Genomic DNA, 25,681 nt, shown 5'->3' with positions numbered 1-25,681 from the left:
TCCTGAAGTGGGGATTTTAATGGAGTTTTTGTATTGATACAATTGCTGGTTTCTTTGAAAGTTCAGGCTGTTAAGTACAATACTTGAACTTCAGAAAAGTATATATTTTTTTAATATATATGTATATTTGGGGATTGTTTTGCTATGAGTATTTGTGTGTTTTGGTGTATAACAGTATAGGATGTGTAAGTTTGATAGTACAGAAATAACTTTTTATTTAACATATTCTATTGCTCCAAGAGGTGATTTTTTCCATTAAATTACTTCAAAATTGACTGTCCCAGTTCCATTGTTTCCATGAATTAATATATGCAGTTAATTTGTATTTGCTGTAAAATCTAACCAAATGTATTTTTCAGACAGAAGAAGTTAATTCTAAGAAATGACTCTCCATCTGTGACCCAGCATTTAAGATTGTTGATAAGAGGCCAGGATCAAGACTCCTTTCAGGTGCCTGCCATTAAAATTTCTCTTTAGTGTTTATGGCACTTACCAGGCTATGTTTATAATGAAAATGTTTTTGCCCTGAAGTGTTAGCAGCCTGTATTTGTTTTGAGACTGCCAAGATGAGTGTGGTAGCAGAGCTTGAGCTGCACTGGTATCCTTGGGAGCCGCTGAAATAGGAGTGCTGGAGCAAACTGGAGCTCAGTTTACAGCTCTAAGCCGCTGTTTCACAGCAGAGTCAGTACTTGGTGGAGTGGTCCATCAATGGCTCTTCTTGCAGGAGGGAGTCTAGATGAGGATAGAAAAACTGGAATTAGCCTTTAGGAATTACCATGGCTAATGGGTCTTTTTGTTATGTAACCTGCATTGACTTATATCCCCTTTTCCCTCAAATGTTCAGATTTTTAAAATTTAAAATCTTATACTGACAGAGAATTCATGTACTGCTGGTAAAGTTCAGCCTTGACAGGTTGGGGATTGAGGACAAAAAAATCTGTCTAAACTGAGAGGCATTGACGTGTTCATTATGGGAATATAAAGCATCTTGGACTTTGTCATTTCATTGCATATTAAGCATTACAACTTTAAATATGCCATTGTCCGAGAAGTTAATGGAGTTCAAAGAGGTTGATTCTTCCTTCCTAATGTAATAAGTTTTACTGCCATATTTTTTTCTATTATAGTCACTCAGTTCTGATGTCTTTGTTTTTATAGCTGCAAAGTATATTTGGATCAGAGCAACGCTTAACCAGTAACTGGGAGCTCAGAATGCGTCCCAAAGAAGATACTAACATATACCTGATGTTTACACCCACTCGAGTAACTTGCTGCTTTGCAAAGCTGGAAATCAAACAGCTGGGGATTCAATCAAAGCCAGGAATTAAGTTTACTGTAAGAGTCCCAACATAACTTCTAAAAATTTTAAATGTACTTTTTTCATAATTATTGAAAATCTAGCATCGAATAGGTGTTTCTGTCAAAAACCTGAAAATTCAAGATACATGTTATGGACATCTGTATACTTGTTAAAGTCATATGGGCACTAAATTTTATGCTTTGAACATGAGTATCAATTTTGCATATAATTCTGTCCTTTGAGAATGATGAAATATTTGATGTACTATATTAAAAGTAGCCTAAGATTTTAACTCTAGAAGTGTTAAAAAATCTGAATTTGTCTTGTTCTATAGGTAGATCTTAAACAAACTTGGAAGTAGAACTTGAAAATGATTGAGTAAATTTAAGCTTTTCTATTTCTTGCAAGGGCTTTTTAGTTCACATTTTTAACATTTTCATTTGTTTTTCTGTAAATCTATATAGTTTACCATAGTTGTACATAAATGTGTTTTACTAAGAAGCTTCTTTCATTTGAAGGACTTTTTTTTTGATGGCGGGTTTTGTTTCTCTCCCAGATACCATTATCTGGATATGGAGGAACAAGCAATATAATTTTAGAAAATGTTAAAAAATTGTCAGATAGTTTCTTGGTTACACTGGAAGGCTCATTGTCTGCAAGATCACAGAAAGCTTCTTTCCACGTGAGAAACACAGGTTCCCGGGCTGCCTATGTTAAAGTGCTGTGCTTGGGAAACCTGCACACAAAAACAGTGATTGATCCTCAGGTTATGAGAGTGTCTCCAGAGCAGTTTGTACTAAGAGAAGGGACACACGAAGTAAGTACAGTGCTTTGTTTTGAGCAAATGTTATGAATTTAAATTAAATGTCATCATTGAAAATGTCTGACCAGTTCTTTATTAAAATCTTGCCTATTTTTTGTTATGTCCTGTTTCACTTTTATTGTAGTAATCTGTTGTCTCATAGTCCAAACATTAATGCAAACATTAAGATTTTTTTTCCTCAGTGTGTTGTCTATTTATTTTATCAGGTGATCACTGTAACATGGAATCCAATGGAAAAGAACTTCTCTCCAAGCATGCTGGTATCAACACTATGTCTCTTTTGGGGAGATGAAGTTTCTAGGCAGCAGTATCGTAGGTGAGATGTGCTTTGCTGTTGGAACAGACAGATGTTTAATAAGGAGTTAAAGCTAGGGGTATGTGCTGCCACAAGCATGGTTTTAATGTGTTTCCAAAAAGAGCAAGAACAAGCTAAAATATGATGATGATGATATGTAGTGATCTAGCAAGCCTTGCACGTGTAAGTTGTTGATGGGGGTTTGTTCATTTATGGCTTTGCTTACATACTGTAGCTAGAATCCTAGTTAAGGATTTTATTCTGTTTTAACTTACTTAAATTCAAGTGTGTTGGGTTTTGGGGAAATGTTTTCTTTTATGTATTGAAAGAGATCTGTGTTCTGTCTTGGTATCTCTTCTAATGTGTATGCAACTTTAATTTTTAAAGAAAAGGCTCATGAAAAGAATAGTGCTGAAATCCAGGAGTCTTAAGTTTCAAACAAAGTTCATGTCTTGGTTTGCTGAATTCTGTTGACAAAGAATGTGTTTGAGTAGGTGTGTATATGAGAAAAATAACATCCACATATGCTCATGACACACTAAGGAAACTTGTTGAGAATACCTTGCTGATCTTAAATAGTGGCCATGTTATTCTGCATTTCAGTTTGTGTAACTCAAACACGCAGAAATGGCATATTCTGCCTTCAGTGACAGAAGCTGCACTTGTTACTTGTGCTGTCCATGGGGTTCAGTGTAATGCAGAATGTTCAGACTAGGTAGAGCAGTAAGGTGCTGATAATCATAATTCAGTGCAAAACTTCAAAACAGCATTATTTCATTATTCATTTTAAATGCTATTGCCTGACAATTTATGAAAGTCATTGTGTATATTCTTATCCAAATGAAGTGTTAAACATGTCTGGATTTAACTGCGTGGCTTTGAATAAAAAGCTTACAGAATAGCTGAGTTCCTGACCTTGATAGGAAACTGGCTTATTTTAGATATCTTAGAAGATGCTTGTTCCTGATTTTTTGTATGAATTGTTTTGTGTGAGGCAATGCTCTCTATCTTGGAATCCTCCTTAAAAGGATGAAGTACTTAGGGAACACTTTTAGTCTACAGATCAACAGAAAACCCATGTAGAAGCTGAATACAACTACATAGCTATTGTTGGAAACTTCATTTTTAAAATTCAGATTGTGGATGTTATGTATGCAAAATGACTTGTTGATTTTATTGGTCAGCAGGCTGGCATATTGTTCTTGAAAGTAGTGGTGTAGCTGGTTTCTTGATTGGAGTTTTTCTAAAATCTCCCTTGATAACTTGAAAGAGATGTGTATGTCTTGCAATGATTGAGTTCTCCAAGCCAGTCCAACGCCATTCTATAATTGTGCACTAGAATGAGAGCATGATTTAGGACTTAAAGGCAGGAATGTGAAATGAGTACTCTGCCTCATCTGCCAGCTTGTGCCCCAAGTTCCTTACTCCAAAATTATATATAGTCAGCAGCCCAGTAAGTAGCTTAGATCTGAGAGTTAGTAGTGCTCAGGTATTCTTTCCTCCTCCATGGCCCTGACCTTATCTGAGTGCTGCATTTCCTCTTGCTGACCCGTAGCTTCCCATTTTTCCCTGGACTATTTATATCCCTGTGCCTCTCAGTCTTTTCTGTTCTGTTGGCAGTCATGCTGTTGGCTCTGTGTTCCTGCTGTTGGCTGGCACCTGCTGCCACTCTGACATTGACTAGTCAATTTTTCCTCTCAAAAAACTTTCACTTGTAACCAAAATAGCATTCTCCTGCTTCCTGTGGTGATTGAAACATCACTCAGATGCCTGATGTACTTATCAAAAATTTAGGTAGGTGTGACTGACAGCAGAGAGCAAGTATGGAAAGACAAACATATGGTAACCATTATTTCAGTGTTTCCTTTTACTCTGCAGCAATAGAGCAGGTATTTCTTTAACCCTTTTAAGACTGTGTAAAGACTTCAGTTTTAAATGGATGCTTCCTGATTTGAACTTGGTGTAGTCAAGAAATGATGAAATGAAAATTATGCTGGATTCTTACGATTCGTATCAATCTTTTAAATTTGTTGTTTCTAGTACTTTGTTTAATTTAATGACTCCTGTTTACCTCTAACAGAGCTGTGATGTATAAAGCTGAGGTAGAACAACGCATCATCCCAGAAAACAACTTAGTGAGAAATGCTGTATTTGATGAAGAATTTCAAGGGGAGCAGCTTGTGACAGAAGGTAAGACTATGACTTCTTAAAAGAAAAATATAATACTTGTTTTCATGTGGCAAATGTGCTTTTGGCTTGAATCCTAGTTACTTTTTCACTATTTTTTTTTATAAATGTAGAAGAAAAATTCTGAATTTGGGCAGTTGTACTGGGCAAAGCTTTGTTGTATTTTCTTTCCCCAGTCCAGCTGAGGAGGAGGTGTGATATAATGGCTTTGGTGGGCACCTGGCATCCAGCCAGGGTCAACCCATCACAACAGAATGTGCCTTTTTTCATTTGGTATCTATTTATTTAAATGACTTTCTGTAATTTTCTCCTAGAAACATGAATCCCCAGTCTGTAAATATTATAGCATTAAAAATGCTGAATTTATTTGGAAAGTGTTTGCCTTATTAACTATTGGGAAAGATTCAGTTTGTTGTACACAGATATATTTGAAAATTGAGAGGCAGGCAACTTGGCTGACACTAAAAAAATATATATTCCTTCCTAAATAGCTTTTTCTTCTGCTTGTTAGTAAGAAATGCCTTAATAAGAATACAGTATATTGTAAAGGGTTCCTTAAAGCACCCCCCAAGTGTTCAATCCCACAAGTGTCATGAATAAATTTGCTGTCAAACCCTATTCTTGAGCAAGTTATATTCACATGGAGCTACTACAGCTGAATAAATGTGGTCTGTATATTGTATATTGTGTTGTATATTGTCTTTACTTGAGTTGTATATTGTCTTTACTTGGAAAAGTAAAGACTTTTTTTTTATCACTCATCTTAGTTGAGGTGAAATCCTGGTGAACATTAGATACTTGGGTTCTGGACTATCCTTTGAAATTGTTAAGCCAGTGTTGGAGAAAACTGTAAAAGCTAACTCTTAATTTGGCATAGAATCAAATTAGTATATAGCATTTGTGTAAAGGTGGAAATTATAATATAATCTTTTTCTATTTTTTTATATGTCATATTTATTATATCTTATAATAAAAAGTATTAAATTGGTGTGTATTCAGATTTATATCTTGTATTTGATGTTAGTGTTGAGCTACACCTGATAGCTAAGCTTGCAGGAAGTAGTTTTGGAATGATCTAGGATTTCTTAGCTGATGGATTAATAACAAGGTCTATGTCTTAAATCTCTCTGGTGTAATTTCTGAGTATTATTGAATTGGTCTTGCTAGAATTTCTCTATTACTCTCATTTTTAGTATGTGATGTCCCACGAGAGACAAATGATATCCATCTTTTCTATGCAAATATGCAAAAGGTTCTCCTTTCTGTGGTTGGATATTCCACTTGTGATCAGGATGGCTTTCAGCAGTCTACTGGACCCCAATTGGACAGGTACTGGCACCATAATTAGTATGTAAATATGTTTTTTTCTTGTGAGAGTGGTTAGGCATTGGAGCAGGTTGCCCAGAGTGGCTGTGAAGTTTTCATCTCTGAAGAAATCAGAAACCTGGTTGGGCAATGTCCTGCATTACCTGCTGTAGCTGCCCCTCCTTCGTGCAGGGGTGTTGGACTGGGTGATCTCCACGGGTCCCTCCTGATCTCCAGAATGTGTTGCACAGCCTGCTGTGAAACTCAACTTGCATTGCCTTATTTCTCTATGCAGTACTTGTTTTCTCTGTATATGTTTTTAAATTATTTTATATTTTCTTCTGAAGATAATTTTTAATTTTAGTTCCTCTCATTCTTCCACTTCCCAACATTCTGCGAAAAAGCTGTGTCCTGGTATAGCTGCTGGACTGTTTTATAGTTAATGAAGAATTGAATTAAATTGAGGGCCCATGTAAAAAGTATTGTACTTCAGTAATAAAATTTTGAGAAATACTAAGAGTAGGCTGTTATAATTACTCATGAGATTTTTTTTTACTGCTTTTGCCTAATGCAGTCTTACTTTCAGGTTGGAGAACTTTGTCACACATACTGCTGCAACTTTGGACGTTCTTCCTGTTAAAGGACCTCAGGGTACTTCTTTATCTGCAAAAACTAATGATCTAGCTCAGAATAAATCAGATGCTCAAGAGACTTGGGCTGTTACACCTGAGTATTTGATTTTGAGATCTCCTACTCTTGGTAAGTATTTTTGGAAATTAATGAAATAGCCACTTAACTATTATGATAACTGTGCTGCATAGGATGTTTGTAAGTGTGGATTGGCAGAAAATACTTGATTTTCATTGCTGCATCTCTGTATCTTGGGCATTTTTGTGAATTTTTGCATGTGTTAGCTTTTTTTTTTGTGTTCCAGGTGAAACATCAGATACTAGACGTGTACAAATCCTCAACAATTCCAATCGAATGCTGGCATTTGAACTTTCATGGCCAGCTCACTGCCTTACTGTAACCCCACAACATGGAGATGTTGAACCAGGGTAAGTATATTTCCATAAGTTCCTTTATGTGTGAAAGTGTGGTGAGGTTTTGGAGGAATTAATTTTAGTTTAAGTGTGTAACTAGTTTAGGAATTTTAGTTGGTTTTTAGGAATTTACTTTAGTTTGCTTAGACTGCACCCTGAAACTATTTTAGCTCCAGGGTATAGACATTTTGTCAACTAACATGCAAATCTAGCTTTATTAGGACCTTATCCTTTTACAGTTGTGTATTATGGGAATGTTCTTCTGTCACAGGTATAATTACCTTGTTGCCAGGAGTTTTCTGTGTCTGGAAGTACTATTATTATTGCATAGTTTTCAAGGAGCTAAATGGCCAGTGAAACTGAAGCTTTAAAAATCTGTTTTCACAGTAGTTTTTTGTTTAAAATTTAGCTGTGCATTTAAAAACAAAAAACTCTTCTGTCCTTCCCACAACCAAGAAACAACCCCCAAAATAACAGTTCTTATAGAAGGCTTCTCTTCTGGGGACTTAGCATTTCTTTAGCAAATGTGCTGATACTCCTCACAACTTGATTTTGGGATTCTTTTTATTTGGAGAAAACTTGGTTTTACCATTCAACCTTTGGCTTCTCAGTATCTGTAGGTATGAAAATAATGACAAGCCAGTGTCAATTTGCCCATGCCTTAATTAGGGTATTCTTGGAAAAGTAGTCATAATATCATTGTATATGTATGACTTTTCACATATGGCAGCAAAGACTTCCACAATTTATGCTTGAAAGGTCTGCTCACCTCTCCCTTCTGAATTTCTGCTATTTTTAAGGTTCAGTTCAGAACAGCTTTAAGACCCTGTTATTAAACTATTCTCATCTTCCAAAAATAAAGTCTCCCACCAAAAAATAGATTTGGCTTTCATAATTATATTTTAGTAGTTGCTTTAACTTTGAAGATGTTGAAGATACTTTCTCTTCAGTCCTGCCTGGCTGATTGCATTTTAAACACTTAATTTCATATTCATGTAGATGTAAATTTCTGGGAAACTTTCATCACTAGTGAGAACAGAATAGAGTTCCATGGAAGGGCTAGGATATCTGCCACTCATTGCAGATTCAGTCAGTGCCAAGAAAAATAATCTCAAAGAGCAGTAACAATGAATGACTTTCCAGTAGCTGTGAAAGTAAGGACATACTGAGTGTCTCATACCCCAAATTCAAGATTGGCTGGATGATTTCTTACGAAGAGGGTACTGAAGGCCTTCTGCAAGCAATTTTATTGCAGTGTAGAATTTTAAAATGTGTTCACTGGAAAAGAGTGAGCAGAATCCTCACATTTTGGATCCAAGTAAGTAGTTTGGATCAAGAACAGAGGTCTGCAAGTAGGAAGCAGACCCATGGGAACAGCTGACTTAAGCACAGCAAGCTGCACTTGCCCAGTTCTCTATTTTTCATGACCATCTCCTCACAGTGCCAAGGGCAGTCAACCTGTCACAATAGGAGCCAGCCAGAATATTTTATACTCTGCATTGTGAGGGCTGGAGCCTGCAGAATTCTTGAACTGAGTTAGGCCATGAAAAGAGGTGATCTGATTTCTCAGTGATGGTGAAAATCTGGGATCATGGCTTTTAAAGCTTAATATATGGCATATCTGAGCACCTTAGATTTAACTATCTGTAGAGCATCTTCACTTATCTACTATCTTAAAAGTGCATCCTTTTTTGGGTGGGCTAGTGACAAATGTTGTAGATACTGATTCTAGTACAAGAGTCATGCTAGTTGATTTTTTTTATTTTTTTTTTTTTTTTTAGGGGCAGTACACTAATTCTGGTGAGTCCTAATCCATCACTTGCCACAAGGCCCATATTAATTCCTTGGAGTGGACTTATCTATATCCATTGTGATAATGGACTAAAGGTATGTGGTTTACTTGGGACTTCAGGTTGCAACTTTTTATTTTACTTTGTCAGTTCTAATAAAGTTGCTAAAACCATGTAGATTTGAGTCAGAAGCTCAGTCAACTTCCATTATTCTTTTTAATTTGTAAAGTTCTCATAAAGAAAAGTAGTTAAGATGCCATTTTGTAAACTGATTTTTGGTTCATTAATCTCTGAAGAAATACTATGATGTGAACACTAACTGAATTTCCAACAAAATTGCACCCAGCACTGCCTTATGCATCATTTTCTAAAACATTAAATATATATATATGTAGATGTGCACACATAAAAGTAGTTTGTATCCTATTGTAAAATAAAAAGTTAAAAGAGGGTATTGGACAAACTGCCATAGCTCCTTTTGAGCTCCCTTAAGGTAATCTTGACCTTCTGTATGACAGGTCAGGGATAAAGAATGTCTAGAACAGGTTCTGCCTCTTCATGGATTTTAATCCAAGACATTTTCCTGATAAAATTGAGGCATAGAAATAAAATTTATGAAGCCAACAGTTTTTCTTTTTTCTATGTAAGAGCAGAAGGATTCCTTGGCAATCTCTCCTAAAGAAAGAGACTTTTTTTTCATATTTTTACAGTCAGTGTATGTTTTGAGTTACTTGTAACAATGCATGGAGAGAGAAGTAGACACTGAAAGGGTAAAACTGTATCTACTTTCCTTTTGCATGGAGGGAAGTGTGAGGTATGATATAGAATTGGAAACTGCCTTCAAAAAACCCAAATAAACAGGAAAGTTGTTGAGAAGGAGATAGTTAACTGCGTGCAGTTACAATGTTATGTTCTACAATATGAGAAAAGGATTTAAGAAATCTACTGGGACAAGTGTAGAGAATGTAGCAAAGCCCATCAAATTATAAGAAATCTGGTAGTTAATAATGCTTTTGTCATTTATTTGCTACCTCTCCAAATCAGCAAAAAGTATGCTAGGACTTTACTAGCATTAATTGAAACTTGTAAAATTTCTAATTATGTAGCAAAAGGGAACACAAAGCTCTTTCTGAATGAGGCAGCTCTGTTTCCATTATCTGCAACAGAGAATGTTGTAGGAATTGTCATTTAAACTAGTTGAAATTATTATTCCTATCGAATTAAAATGCCTAGATAGCAAATTTTCAGTGAATCTTTCTTTTCTCCTAAATTAAACTCGTCCTAGAATCTTTAAACTTTTGAGGTTGGAGAAGATCTGGCTATGTAATGTATGAGAGCTTTCCTTTGTTGAAATGTAAAGCTGAATATAATCTCTTGTGTGCAAGCTAAATAGTTTGACTTATTGATATATCAATATTCAATGTTTAAAACTTTGCTTTTCTCCAAATTGTGCAATAGTTTATTAAAGTGCTTATTCAAGAGGCTGTCACACCGAGTGTGTCTGGATCAGACTTTCCATGTAGAAGATGTGACATAATTACTCCACAGTCTGAAAATCCCACTGCTGATGTGCCAAAGCCTCTCCCCAGGTTCCCTCTGACAGAAATGGACATAAAGAACAGAAACATTGTTTTTCCTAAAACAAGACTAGGACAAAGCTCAGGTAAGAGCAATTAGTTATTAAATATAGCATCTGGAATATCTTGTGTTCAGAGGCTTTGTGTACTATATTGCATGTTTGGGAATTTTGGTGCTTTGGTTTTGTTCTCTTAGTCTAATAAGTGTGAATGACCTGTTCCCCACTTCTGCCTTTAGTTTGAAATGCTTTTTGGGTTTTTGGGTTTTTTTGGGTTGTGTTTTGGTTTTTTGGGAGTTTTGGAGGTTTTTTGTTGTTTTTGGATTTGGTTTGTTGTTTGGTTTTGTTTTGTTCGTTTTGAGGGTTTTGTTTGTTTGTTTTTGTTATTGTTGTTTTGGTTTGGGTTTTGTTTGTTGTCATTTTGTTGTTGTGTTGTTGTTTTGTTTTTGGGGTGTTTTTTGGTGTTGTTTTTTTTTTTCCCCAGTTCTCCTTATACAGTATAGTCACACCTTTTTTTCCACAGTTAGGTTTGTGTACAGGCAAATCAGTTGCCACTATGATGAATGCAGCTATGCTGTGCCTGGGAAAAGAGAGTGTAGAAGGTCACTGTGTCCACTTGAAACTCTTCTGGCACAGGCACCTTTGCAGTAGATCCCTTGTCATCTGCACTTATGCCCATAAGAGATGAGACCAATCTGTCTGTGTTTGGCAGGGAAATAAATGCTCTTCCTGAAGACAATAGGAGTGTCAGCTGTGAGGCTGGCTGTCCTTGTCTTGGTATGTAGTGATTGAGGAGGACAGGGTAGATAATGGAGGCTGAAATGCTTGGACTGTACTTTTAGTTCCAGTAATGCTTAAAATTCTCAAAGTAACTCTATGGAGCTCTGATTCTGTTATCTACAGACCATTTTTTTTGTAAAACATACTTTTTTAGGCAATGAAGGTTTTTTTAATGAACCATTGCCACTATTTTTTTCTTCCAGCAGACTTGAGGACTTTCAAGACTTAATTTATCAATAATATCTTGGGGTTTTTTGCTAAAATTATGAAAGTATCGTAATAATAATACTTTGGTGTTTATACATTTCCTATATAATTTATGTCTGCAACTTAAACTTTTTAAGTGCTTTTCTAGACTGAGATGATCTTGTCCTAATAATTTCTTGCCAAGAGACATATATTTATATGCATGCTGAGTAACAAAACACATTATTTGGTACAAGTTTATTTGGTCCCAGACTGGGATATTGTGTTTTGTCTCTGAATGATCAAATAATATCTTGGGAAGGAGTTGGATATCTTTTGGGGATTTTTTGGTGGAGTCTAAATTTCTTGTGTATAAGCTTCTACAAATTTTATGACAGTGTGCTTTGTTTGAGTCTGCTCTTGAGATTTGTTATAATGAAAACTGTTTCCACTAAACTTGTGTTCATCTAGAGACACAGTTCCTGCTAACTCTTTACACCAGGGATACTTGAACAAAGATGTTTAGTATGCTGGTCTGATATTTCTCTTTTAGAGAATTACCTGGAAATGGAGAATAAAGGGAATGAAAATCTGAAGTGGAAAATATCATCTTTTGCACCACCCTATATTAAAGTGAGTGAAGGCTTGCATTGGGAGTTTTATGCAAATCTCTGGGTTTTATTTTAACTTTTCTCTTCCTGCTGTGCTCTCTCTCCCTGCTGCCTCTCAAGGAAGAATATATATTTGAGCATGACCTCAGTTACAAAGGTTTTTTTCCTCTGTTCACGTCAAGGAAATGTTTTGCTCCTTTTTTTCATCCCTGATGTGCTCTCTGACTATGAATCAATCGGTGCTCTGTGGTACAGTTTCTGCTTCACTTACTGCTTTACAGGGTTGGCTTGTGCTCATACAGTGTCATCATCCAGACTGCATTAAGTGATCAAGCATAAATGAAAGATTGGTGTCTCTTTTTGGCTGCAGAATGCCAGACTTGTCTTGTTCCAGGCTTTTGCTGCTGACATTGCACTGTACGTGGTATCTCTGTAGAAATTTGAGTTAGGTCAAGGATATTTTAATTACAGTGCTGTTGCCTCTGCCTAGCTGTTGATATTTGTAAATGCTTCCCTATTTTTTGATAGTCTGAAATGCTGCGATGATTTTTGATTTTATGCTAGAATTATTATTATGCTCTGTTGTTGTGAAATGATGAAAAATGGTTATATAGCACCCTTACCAGTACCCATGGGACTGAGTTTGTCATGTTGCAGCCAGTGCACCACCTCTGAACTGTAAGTCAGTAGTGGTGACTGGATTTGGTAGTTTCAGTCTTTATTAATTTGCTTTTAGGGAGTCAGTTTCAATTCTTTTCTTAAAAGTACCTTAATTGGGTGTATTTTCCTCAGTCTTCTGCAAGGGGGGGTGTATGTGTGGGTGTATTGTGTGGTTTCAGGCTATTTTTTTCCTTTCCCTTCAAATCTGACTCATCAATTGATTTGCAGGGTGTGGATGGAAGTGGCACTGTTTATAGGGTTCCTTACTCTGCTTTTGGATTTTCCCATGTTTCTGGTACCCTTGAAGTTCATGAACAAGAGAAGGTAAACATTTATAAATATTTCAGGCATATTAGTGTATTTCAATTGCAAAATAAGATCTCAAATGAGAAATAAATTTTATTTGATCATGATGAAATGTTGGCCTTTCAATACTGGGCTCTGGAGTGTGTCAGATATTCTGCATCAGCCTAATTCAGCAGAGTTAATTCTAAGAATTCATGCAATCAAAGTAGTTTGATTTCAAAGTGGTGGTGTGTTTGTGTTACTCTTTGGGGGTTTTTAAGGATAAATTATTTCAGAAGAGAAAATTATTTTAAATCTTTTGTAAAATTCCAGAAGAAAATGGCAAATAATCCTGGGTTCTTAGAAAACTGGTGTAAGCACCTGATTCCCTTCCTTGAAGCATTCTTGCTATACTTGTTCAGGGACAGCTGTCTGCTCCTAAAGTTGGTTTCATTTGACTTGCAATTTTATCTCCTGGCCAGTAGAGGGTTTCATAACCACAATTATAAAGCACAGTCAAGGATAGACTGAATGGATTGGTAAGGGTCTTTCCTCCCTCATCTTCTCTCATAATGCTACTTGAGTTTTATCTTTTCATCTTCCTTAAAACCTATCTTTTCATTGTTATGGGTAATTATTTCCATAGAGATGCAATTTGTAATCTATTTGCAAGAATAAAAAACTTATTCCTGTCCATTTTCATAGTAATTTCATAATATTGCAAGCCATTATTTCAATTTAAACAATGATATTTGCATTAGCAATCCTAGTTCAGGCCTATTTGAATAACATTTACATCATTGGCATGCCAGGCTGTGGGCTGGAGCTGATAAGGTACAGAGCTATAATGACTGGCTGGGTTTTTTGCAGTGGATATTATGATTGGCTAATGAGATATAATTGTAGTGATCTATTTTAATCTGCTGCTCTCTTTCTCTTCTTCTCTCAACCTCAGTTCTGAAGTTTATTCTTGAATTAACCTGGTACAGCACTATATGGAGACAAGCCTTTGTTAACATAGGTGACCTTTAAGGATGATCAAATTCATAGGTTGCAAGTTGGCTTAAATTTTAGGCTTTCTAATAATTGTAGTGCAGGAATTAGAGATTTGGAGCTGCAGGAGACGAGTTCTTCACAACTTAGTTGCCAGATGAAGGAAGTTTTTCCAGGTGCACATATTTCCCTTCCTGGTCCCCTTTCTCTCCATTTTACTAACAGAAATAATTGTGCCAACATTTGCTGGCTTTGCTTAAAGCAGATTATCTGAACTCAAGTTTATTCAAAATTGCTTGTACAACATAGTTCATCCTTTTTTTTCCACTTGCTGGCAGAGGAGGACTAGCTAGTTGTATAGTTTTCTGCAAGATCAGCTGTGTGTGCCATGTGTGTTCTGTAGTGTGTAAATTTTGTGCTGGCTGAACCATAACTTTGTACAGGTTAAATTGAACCATAACTTTGTACAGGTTAAATTGTGAAGATCCTGAAGATTATTAGGGTTTGCAAAATTTGCCTTTGTTTTTGTTTTTGTTTTTTTTCCGTAGGTTGCTGTAATTTTTTCACCTAGAGATGAAGGAGATTACTCCCAGTTCTGGGACCTTGAGTATTACTCAGTTGGAAATCCAAGCAGGAAACACAAATTAAAATTTCAGCTTTCTGGAAATGTGAGTATATAAAAGCTATAAACACTGTTTGAGCACAAATTTTTGATAACATCTTGATTTTACTATACACTTCTCTTTCATGTATACATTGGTATATTCTGCAAAAAAACTCAACCCTGGTAGTATTTTTGCTGGGATAAATTGTGTTTTTTTCCTTATGTTTCTCTTCCTTATGTGATAATGCATTATCTTTTGCCATTTATGATATAAAAATTTATTTAGCTCAAAGAGAGTAGAGACAAATTTACATTCTAGGGGAATTGTTTCTGTAGACAAAGGTATTTCTATCAGTTTTGTTTGGTTTTTTGCTCGCTGGTTTTATTTTTGTAAATAAGTAGTGAAGTAACTGACCTTTGCTATAATACATAAATCAATGCAGTTTTGGAATTTTCAAATATCCATCCTGGAAATGGGTATTTGTGTCTCTAATAAAACCTGGTTCAGTATTTTATCAGAGTAACAATGTAGGTGGGGATAATTGTGAAATTTATACACGGCAGCAACTGGGTTTGAGCTTCCCTTTGCTCCCTGTTTGTTCCTCAGCTCAAACTTCATGGTAAGGCTTGGAAGAAGTGGGTTGGGAGTTGCATCTGGTTTTCTGTGCTCTCTCTCCTTACCTTGCTTTTTATCCCATCTATACAAGAGGAATTTACCTAGGACAGAGGATTTATTACCATAAGGAAGAATTAATTATAATGATTAGTTAATTAAGCTGAAGAGCTTTGTACATTCAGTATGGCATTATTGCTATATATGCTTTGCTGTCCTCTTTAGAAGGTTTTTGATTTTTCTAAGTCCACTCAAAGATTTGGCATCTTTCTTTGGAGTATTAAGCATGCTTCAGTAGTAAGAACCTTACTTATCCTTCTTACATTTGTTTTGTAGGTTCCTTGTTCTTTCCAAATTAATTGTGTTGAAAGAGTATTTGTAAAAAGGTTTAATATTAAATGACTTCTGATTTTTTTTCTGTATAATGTTTGGTTTTAGAGGGTTTTTTATTAAACTTTCATCAAATTCTTTGGTCATAATTTTCCTGAAAATGAGGAAAACATCTAAATCATTTGTCTTTTTAAAGCTAGTTGAAGTGTGGAGAAGATTAATTCTTTAACAGAACTCTAGAGTTTTAAGGAAGTCTCTTCTTAAAACGTGACTGGTTGTCAGAGTTGTGTAAATCTTTGAGCTGCATGACTTGATATTAATGTTTTCAAACTACTACTGTGTCAGATTTGTTCTTGATTTTTTTCAGAGCTGTTAACAATTAGATCTTGATAGCATCTCTGCACATGGGAAAAAAGTTAGTAGAAAATACTTGAAATGCGTGTCACGATCATTTTCAGAAAGATTTGAAAAGGAAGTACTGTATTTATCAACTAGGTAGGGAACATCTGTTGAGAAGAGGGGTCAACACAGAACATTTAGAGTGTTGCAGCTTTTAGTTGAGAAGGCAAGAGAAGTGAGTCATAATCTGTTATCTTCTTGGGATCAAGAGTTTAGGCAGTGTTACTAAAACTTTGAAAAGGACTTGGAATCTGGTGGCTTTGCTGAGGCAGGGAGCTATGGCTGTGGTTAGTGTGACTTTTGATAGAATAAAGGGGGAAGAGTGACTGACTGTCATTCAGAGTGACTGAGTGATGTTTATTTATAGCACCACTTCAGAAGAAATGAAAAATGTGGAAGAGCTCAGGAAGGAACTAAAAGAACAACATTAAGTTAGGAAAATCAGTGGCACCTACCACTTTAATCTTTTTCCTGACAAATTAATTGACTGTAATTTTGATTATGGTCTACATGTGTTTGCAGTCCTCACCATTGGAAACTGTAGTCAGGAGGTCAGCTCATCTTGTCTCTGAAAGCAGTCTGAGAGACAGAGGAAGGAGGGATTCTCTGTGTGCTCTGAGCCCCAGCCTCTCAGTGCTGGTCATTCAAACTTAGTGTTGTCCTTTCCTGAGGAACATTTGTTCCTGCTGCTGGGGGCTCTTTGAAGATCATTGAGCTGAAAATGAATATTGTGCACAGCAGTCTTGGACTGGTATTTGGGTCTAACTATCAGTCCCTTCTGGGTGAACTGGCAAGCACCTGCCACAAGGCTGAGACAGCAGCAAAGTCCTGACTGCTCCTTTTGCATGTTGAAAGTTGAGGACTTAATAAATAACCCTTGCTATTTTTTAAGATACTACAAATGTTGAATGCATGCCATTTTTTAATTTACATGGTTTATGTACTTTAAAAAGTTAAATAATGTACATAAGTGACAATAAATAAGTTTGAAAGTATCAGCAGCACAGAGCTTCCTTATCTTTGTGCATCTCAGAAGTGAGAAGAGGGGAAACCTTTTTAAACTCTGTGAGAAAAATAATTCCAATTTTCAAGCTATACAAATTTCTGTGTTCCTGAGGTGTCTTTGGAACTGCAGCGCTCAATTGTAACCATTTGGAGTGTTAATGTACTGCTCTCATTTGAAACAGCAGAAGTCAGTACAGGCTGTGGTGAAGCAATCAGTATTTCAAGGTGCCCTTATCAGGACTGGGGTAACTTCTGATCATTTTCCATAATGTACCTTATACTCATGCAGTCAAATTGCCTTTTGATAAATTAGAATTTGAATGATAACAGAGGCATGATGCCCACTGTTTTTCACTGTGTGGAAAAATAAAATCTCTTGAAATGGGATACATGTGCAAATCCCTTCTTGTCTTTATTAGGTTCTACTGGGGTTCATGGGTTATTTGCAACTGAAAAATATATTCTTTAAAATAAGATAAAGAATTTTTTTTATGGCTGCTGCTATTTCTGACAGACTGATTAGCAGCTCTTTCAATAGAAAAAATGAATGTCTAAAAGACAAGTTTGTCATAGCAGCTCTATTGAAGATGAATCTATTTTTTTCATCTTCCCTGCGTCAGGGAATCAACTGCTTGTCTAAAACGTCAGCACCATTTCAAAAATTGACATAATGTTGTACAACCATAAGTGTAGGAGGTTCTTTTGGTTCTTTAACTTTGTTTAAGATGTTGTGACCCAAGGGGACTCCAAAGAATATCTGGCAAGATTCACTAAGCAACACAGAATTTGAAATTGGTTATTTGTCCAATTATTCCCGTTGGGTGATCTGGTCTCCCTGTGTTAGAATACCCTAAATGGGGGTCTTGGTGATGATAAATATTTTGGCCTAATTTCTGAATGCAGAAAATACCATATAGTACATTATCTGTTTCTCCCTCTCTGGAGAGGCCTATCTTTGAGAAGGATGTATTGTTCATAGTACAAAATTATTACCAAGCTTTTTGCTGTCTTGAGAATTCAGATTATAATGCTGACTTATGTCTTCCTTCTTTCTGAGCAGTTGTTTTGCCAGCTTGGTTGTTCTTGAGGCATGTGGGCATAATATCTGCAGAGGAAGTGAGGCTTTTTTGGCTTTTAGTAAAATCTTGGTTGCTTGCAGCCTTTTTGAGATTCCACCTGCACTCCTAGTTTGTTGTGAACTGTCTTGTAATAAATAAGTATTTGTAAAGCACAGAAGCCTGTTGATGTAGTTCTCCTAACTAATTGCTTCCATCTTGATGATCCAGACTCTCATGCTCCTGAAAGATTATTCTTGAAATAAAAAGTCTTGGATTGGGTTAGGGGAATGACTTACATTTCTGAATACTTAAGTACTTTTGAACTTGAAGTTCACAATCTTCTCTGGTTTTGCCAATAGAGTACTAAAGCAGAAAATGAAACACCAGTTGTGAAATCTTCTCCAAGTGCCCTTAAAAAAACTGAGCTTGCAGTTACACCAGAAAGGAAAGCTTACCCTGATGGACAACCAAAAAGAATAAGGTATGTATGGACAAAACCTGACAAGAGTGTGTCTGCAGCTGGGCAAAAGGGTGAGGGAGTAGAACCCAACTCCACAACCAAAACCTTTTTTTACCATTGGGACATCTGTGGGGTGGAACAGGCTTCACAGAGAGTCTGTGCAGTCCCTGTCCTCAAATGGTTTTAGGATTTAACTGGTCAGCTTGCTCTGACCTCACATCTGACCCTGACTGGAGCAAGAGGTTGGGCTACAAACCATCTGAATATCTTCTGCCCTGAATGATCCTATGATTCTATGTTAGAATAAGCAGCTGTAAAAAACAGACTTGCCAAAAACTCTTGGTGGCTTTGTATTATTCAATCTTCCATGCTTTTGTTTTCAGTTGAGTTTCTAAGTTGTCTAACTACAATATGCTGTGGTGAATGAAACGGTATTGGCAGTAGAATTTTGTCTATGCTTTTTATATATTTCCCTTTTGGACACTCCAATTGACTATGAAGTCAATTCTGAGAAAACCACAGTACTGCATGTCTTAACCTTGCTGTTCAGTCTTAAGTTGTCAGCTCTTTTACAACAGGATGATGTGAATATGGCAGGAGAGTAAAACATTTGGTCAAATCTGCAATCTTTGATAATAAGACTCTAGGTCTCTGGTAAAGCATATGGGGGAAAAATTCAGACTGTTAAAGTACATATAAGGAAATTCCTATATATTTATGCCAGAGTTATACTTTCGTTATTCTTTCTAGCTAAATTATCTTGCCTACAAAACTTAAGGTGAGAGAGTTGATGTTTTCTGGATCTTTCTATTTTTTCTGATTTATTCTCAGAAAATACACTTGTACTTCAAGTATGCAATCAACATACACTGATCATACAGGTCAGAAATGTTAATATCTTAAATCCCTTTTTCAAATCAGACAAAAAGAGGTCATTCAAGGGGTGTATGCACCAGAAGATGTCTACGTTTTTCCTCTAACCAGAGTTGGGGAAGCATGCACATTAAAGGTGCACTTGCGGAATAGCTCCCGTACAACACACGTGGTAAGTCTGACAGACTTCATCTGAAATAGATACTTGTCAGTCCTTTCAGTTGCTCAGCTGCACTGGTTTTTTCTCTTTTACTCTTGACAAAGATTTCAATAGTACATGTCTTAGTTTGCTAGTACCAAAAATCAATATTTGAAGAATTTTGATGTGTAATTTTTCTGTTTTGTCTGACTGAATAACTGAGTGTATTTGTAATAGTATATTACAAATAATAAAATAACTGAGTGTATTTGTAATATTTTAATAGTAAAGTATGGTAGATCATAGTTTGCATAGGTTTGTTATTGTTCTGATTTGCTGATTTTAATTTTTTAATTAATTCAAAATATTGAAGTAAGTTTTTTTTTTCTTTACTGTTCACAAATGTGGGGGCATTCTGTATTTTTAAACCCTGGGTCTGTGTAAAGCTGTATTTGTAAATGACCTGATTTATCTTACACATGTCATAAATTGAATATGATGGACTTAAATATAGTGCACTTTTAAGCATTTTGTATTAAATTACAGCTGAAATTTGTAAGTCCCAGGGAGCCTTTCTACATCAGGCACTTGAAATACTCTCTAAGGTGAGTAATGCATATGCTAACATTTTCTCCTAACAAAAAAATTTACCAAGTAATTCAGTAAGATAAATATCTTCTATATATGTACAGTGCTAAAAAATATTCTGGATGCTTTTGTTTATGGTTACTGGTTTGGGGGGGAGGGGGTTGTGAGGCTTTTTTGGTTGTTTTTTTGGTTTTTTTCTTGTTAAACTGTACTCTCTGTTCGAAGCAGAATGAGCCCACACAGTTATTTCCGCATCTGCCAATTTCTTCCCTGCAAATTGTTTCTAACAATGCTGCTGCTTTTAATGTTAAGCCTAATGCTTCATGTAACCATTTGGCATGCTGTGCACAATCAAGTCATTCCTTCCATTTATACTTTCTGCGCAACAGACCAAGCAAATTGTCTTCATCATGCTTCTAATTTGACAAACCTGCAGAGCTGCATCAAAGGTTCTCTGCAAACACAAGGTTTCAGCAGCCACTGGAATTGTCTGGTCATACCAACTATTTCAGCATTTTACCTGCATAAAAGAAATTTTTGAGTTAGTGATAGCAGTCCCTGAAAATAAACCCAGTCATCTGTGGAGTTCATTACAAGCATGTGCCACTGGTATTCGTCATCTCTTCAAGAAGTGCAGCATCTCACATGCTCATCTGCAACAGTGGGATTCTCAGGAAGCAGAAATGCAACTGTTTCATTGGAAGTGGTGCAGCATACATTCTCAATGTTTAAACAGGTTCCCATTTTAAACACAGGAAAGCTAAGGCTATAGAGAGCAGAAATTGTGAGCAAATTGTAAATGGAGTTAGATATTCTGCCTCCTAATCTGCTCCACATTTATCACAGAGACAGGGCTGTGGTGGTGTTAGCCAGAGGTAGTCAAGGTATTCTTAAGGCCACTTTTCAGTGCCAAGTGTTGTAACTCCTCTTAGGCTTGTGTTAGTGCTTCAATTTAAATGTCATCTTTTTATTAAATATTTCACATGAGATGGCACAAAAGGGTTTTTTTGGGGGTAGTGACCAGGATAACATCTATTCAAATAAAGACAACTAGCTAGATCTGTCTGAGGCTGTACAGCAGCACACAAAGGACAGGATGACTTGATTTAGTCATCCTTGACAAAAAATTAGTAACTTCACTAGAAAACACTTTGATATTTCAGAAATATTTTTGAGGAATGCTGTAGAAATTATTTGGTATATTTTCTGCATGAGATTATGAACTCCTACTGCATTTATCTAAAGTAGACTTAACAAGTTTAAAAGTCAGTCTACTATTTTTTTCCTAGTAACTTTGTCAGTTTTTTCTTTGGTTGTAAATACCAGCTTTTCCTGTCTTAAAAAAAAAATAATTTCTCTGAAGTCAACATAATGCTTTCCCATTTACGAGCATAAAACACAGAAGATTTTCTTGACTTGGATAGATGTTTTTTAAAAAAGTGTTAAAAGTGTTTTAAATGGCTTTTATTCAAGATTAACATCAAGAAGGATATCAGTAAAGCCACTGGTAACTGTTTCCTTCTAAATTTGGGCATCTGAGGAAGTAATGTTCAAAACTGGATGAGAAGACTCTTTGCAGGAACTTGGAACATTAGTCTGTAAATAAGAGTATAAGAGTAGAAAGTACTATCTACCTATATGTTTTTTGCCAAAAAATTATAATGTGCTAAACATTGTCTATTGGATGCTCTTAATTTTGAGGGCCAAATTTAAAAGTAATCCTGCATAATTAAGTTTTAAATCTTGATAGAGAAAGTGAAACTTTGTATCTAATATCAAGAGTCTTGGCATTCAGAATTTGGTGTAGTGCTTTTGCCAGTTCTTCAGTTGATTATGCAATCCCAAATACCAGTACACAGCACTGCTGTGGAATTCTGTCTGCAATCTACACCCAAAAGAGTTCTATTTGTTTACAGACTAGAATTTCTTTTACTGCAAGGAGAATACTTTTAACAATATGACTCTTAAGTGATGCAAACACATGAATTAAGCATTAAAAAAAATGACCAGTTTCTGTTTCTGGAAGGACTGCCAGGTTGCTATGCCTACTTAAAGCTTGAGAACAAAAGTGTCCCAATTTTATTGCTTTCAGAAGCCATCTGATTAGAGGGTAGTATATTTTCCAGATACTACTAAAAGGTAAAGCTGTTTGTTGAGTTGTTGCTTTCACTAATTATGGTTGTTTCCAGTAGCCACCCTTCTGGGTGTCAATGGTCACTGTTCATTGATGAACCATCTGCTTACCATGGCTTAAACTGGCCTAACTGCCCATGGTCTTCTTTTTCAACTTGTTGCAGTGTTGTGTTTTGAGGATTAGAGGATTAGTTTGTCTGTGAAGCAGGCTTCAGACATGCCTGACTTCTCAGAAATACCGCTTGAAACTGGTGCAACAACCTGTAAAAGCCATACACTATAATCAGAGACTAACTGAGGTGCTGGCATAGTGGAAAGTTTGAAATGAAAGGAGTGTTTTAAGAGAAAGAGTTAATTGCAGCAGAATTCTACTTGTCCTGAAACTATAGTTTTTGATTACTGTACTTGAGAAAAATCTTCCAGGTTGCCTAATTTTTGAGAATATTTATGTTATGGAGTAGCCCAAAGAGCTGTTACATCTGGAGTCTGAACTTTCCAGTCTTGTAGCTGAGAAAATGAAATGGAAGCAAGTGTGATGAGTCTTATCACAGTTGTGAGAATTACAAAACAGACTACATAATGTCTGACTTCCTCTGCTTTTAGGGAAGAACAGTAATGTTTTTAGACCCACCCAATGGACACCTGAATTTAGAGATCAGGAGGAATTTAATATGGTTGCCATTTGCTAAGAAACTGCTCTGCCTCAGTACTGTTGAGGCCATATGGTACATATTCTAGAAATTAAAATTTGCCAGCCAGATGTGGCCATCTTTTTGAAAGAGCAATACCTAACTTACTGTTAAGTTTTTGATAAAGTGTACGTTTGAGTGTGGTCATATTGTTCTTTTTGAGTAAGTGTTATGTAATGTATCAGGGAGCATACATATATTATTTTGGAGATGATACAGACTTCTGTATCTCTTCTGGTTTTCTACTAAATTTACTTTTACTTCAGTAAATTCTCAGGTGGCCTGCTTACATGCAGCTTCACACTCTATTCCTACTAAAATTTATGTTTTCCAACATAATGCATGTTACAGATTAAACAGTCATACTGATGTCCTTCACTTTAAAAAAACTGATTTTTTTAAAATGAGCTGAGTGAATATCTTCAGCCTGTATATCATAGATGGTTAAAAAGACAGACACTGCCAGATTTGTTATACAACACTTGGCAGTCGAGTATGAGACATGAAACTGATTTGGTTGTATTCCTTTGGTGCACTGTTGGATGTACAATTAGTACTTTATTTTTGTATTCACCTGATGGAAAAAATACACTACCATCCCAGTTTTTATTCTAAATGTGTGTACTCTTATTTGATTGACCAGGATGTTGTTAAAAAAAAATTGCTGGTGTGGTTACTTCAACACTAAGGATGATACTAGCAAATGAGAATTGTGTGTAGGGCAGGTGTTACGATTTCAGATGTGGGTAGGGGATAGAGTAGAAGGATAAAATCATAGACTGATTATGATAGCTTGAATTAATGCAGAGAAAATGAGTATGAAAAGGTAGGAACACAGAAAAAGTAGGAGAAATAAGCACATTCCAGAGGACTTTGGACAATACTATACCCTCTTAAGGAAAGGAAATTGAAGGAATGGTAAAAGCAAACAAAGCTGTCTTTTCTGTTCCTACTAAGTGGGAGTGTTCATAATTCCTTATTTCAGTTGTGCCTGTTACTGCCACCTGTTTCAGTGCTGGATGTTTCTATTGGATGCCATGGAATCCAATAGACTGCCACTCAGAATTTTCAGCTACTGCTTTTACAGCTTATATTTTTAAGTAATTCAGTCTAGGCTTTTGGCAATTAATACAGTTACCCATTACATTTGTTATGTTTTTATGTAATCCAAATAGAAGAGGAATTATGTAAAAACAGTGTAAATTTTCTAAAATGCTGTTTGAGGATGGACATACTGATTTACAATAATTCAGCGAAATATTTCTTATTGTGGAGGCAATTAGAAGTAATAGAATTTAGTAGCTTCAAATGCATGGATTTCAGAAAAGAGTTGGGAATTTTAATGTACTTGTGTGATGTTTGAAGGGAAGAAATGTAGTAATTTTGCTCTAAATAAAGTTTATGCACTGTCATTATTGCCGAGAGGCAGACCAAGCTTACCAAGGTAAACAAGCAGCAATAAAGTATTGTGTTACTTTGTATAATCAGAAGGCAAAAATGACCTTGAAGATCAAAGTCCTTCAGAAGAAAAATAGATAATCAAATCTATAAAACTAAACTTAATGATCTGGTGCACATCCGGTATACCATTGTGGTGAAAATCCAAACTAGACAAGAATTTGTCTGTCAGGTAGTATTTACTTCTTTATTAACAATTTTTATGCCCACAATTGCCTTTTTAGATCCTGTCACTACATTGCTGTGCCAGTCCAGTTCAAGCCAAAGGTAGAAGGAATGTTTGAAGATGTCTTTGTTGTGCTGACAAGCAAATATGGCCCAATTAAAATTCGCCTATATGGTAAAGCTATTGGAAAAAAATAGAACTGTTTTTTATCTGTTTATAAGAATTTATAACAGTTTATATTATTTAAAATATTAAAATATTTGCTACTACATTTCCATACTAATGTCCTACTTGTTTTGCCCTGTGATGCTGCTTTGATGAAAAGTCTTCTGTAAGATAAATTATGGTGCTTGTTTCACAAATCTGTTTTGATAGTAAAAACAGTGAGAAATAACATTGTATATTGTAAAGTTACCATTTTATAATTTATGTTTCTGCACTTTTAAAGGAAATGGAAGTTTTGTATTTTTGCATTTATTAGAAATAGCTAGATACTGATATATTTTATTTTAAACATTGTAAATTCAGAAATAAAATCTATTTGTAAACAGTTGGTTCTGCCTGATTTCTGTCTGTTTCAGAGGATTCTTTGCTGTACATAAGGGATCAAGCTGCCTTCTCTTAGACAATGCTAAATTTTTGGGGGGCTGTGAAGGAACAGGGGTAGGCATTGCAGTCCAGAAGCTGATCTATATCACATTTCCATGAGGTAGTGCTGGGATCTGACAATCAGCCCCCACCTTTTTACACAGTTCATTGGCAGGCATAAGCATTGTTTTTAATCTAACAGTGTGAAAACAATGTAAATTTTAACATGACCAATAGTGCCTTCAGCCCTCCAGAATTATGCATCTTACCCAGTATTCTGTCTCTGAAAGTCACCCAAAGATGATTTTACTTTGAGAAATGATGTAAGCCTGGCTACTTACTGGTTCAATTCCATTTCCTCAGTATCTGCCACCAGATGAATAAGGATGGGAGGTAGAATCCCACCTCTGCCTTTTCTCTGCATTTATTGGCCTGTTTGTGAATTCACCTGTTCACATTTTTTAACCCTTTTGACACTGTTTCCACATCTCCATGTGGTAGCAAACTCAAAAAGTTCACTGTCTATTCTTTTAACAAAATTTGGGTTTTTCTGTGATAATCTGGATTATTTCTGATTTAATTGAGTAGTCTCTAATTTTTATATTGTAGGAGTCATTGAACAACTGTTCCCCCATCCCTTGTTGCCATGTGATAGATTCATAGAGTAGTTTGGGTTGGAAGGGAACTTTAAAGGTCATCTTGTCCACCACCCCTGCCATGGACAGGAGCAACTTTAACTAGATG

General features: G+C 35.8%; 1 protein-coding gene across 1 annotated transcript in view; it reads left to right on the top strand.

Moving 5' to 3' along the window:
* The window catches only part of CEP192 (centrosomal protein 192), a 72,065-nt gene extending 47,166 nt beyond the window's left edge, over positions 1-24,899 (top strand). Inside the window, exons 39-55 of the mRNA XM_066545895.1 lie at positions 360-450; positions 1,159-1,335; positions 1,857-2,117; positions 2,330-2,439; positions 4,499-4,608; positions 5,799-5,934; positions 6,497-6,669; positions 6,845-6,968; positions 8,735-8,840; positions 10,202-10,406; positions 11,839-11,918; positions 12,785-12,880; positions 14,383-14,502; positions 18,203-18,324; positions 19,225-19,348; positions 19,862-19,920; positions 24,408-24,899. Coding sequence (XP_066401992.1) covers positions 360-450; positions 1,159-1,335; positions 1,857-2,117; positions 2,330-2,439; positions 4,499-4,608; positions 5,799-5,934; positions 6,497-6,669; positions 6,845-6,968; positions 8,735-8,840; positions 10,202-10,406; positions 11,839-11,918; positions 12,785-12,880; positions 14,383-14,502; positions 18,203-18,324; positions 19,225-19,348; positions 19,862-19,920; positions 24,408-24,546 — 2,233 coding nt within the window. The 3' untranslated portion in view covers positions 24,547-24,899. The remainder of the gene's footprint in view (positions 1-359; positions 451-1,158; positions 1,336-1,856; positions 2,118-2,329; positions 2,440-4,498; positions 4,609-5,798; positions 5,935-6,496; positions 6,670-6,844; positions 6,969-8,734; positions 8,841-10,201; positions 10,407-11,838; positions 11,919-12,784; positions 12,881-14,382; positions 14,503-18,202; positions 18,325-19,224; positions 19,349-19,861; positions 19,921-24,407) is intronic.
* Positions 24,900-25,681: the final 782 nt, after the last annotated feature.

The sequence above is a fragment of the Molothrus aeneus genome, chromosome 1 (assembly GCF_037042795.1).
Source record: "Molothrus aeneus isolate 106 chromosome 1, BPBGC_Maene_1.0, whole genome shotgun sequence".
Lineage (NCBI taxonomy): Eukaryota > Metazoa > Chordata > Aves > Passeriformes > Icteridae > Molothrus > Molothrus aeneus.
The sequence above is the reverse complement of the archived record's forward strand: the minus strand, read 5'-3'. Positions and strand labels throughout refer to the sequence as shown.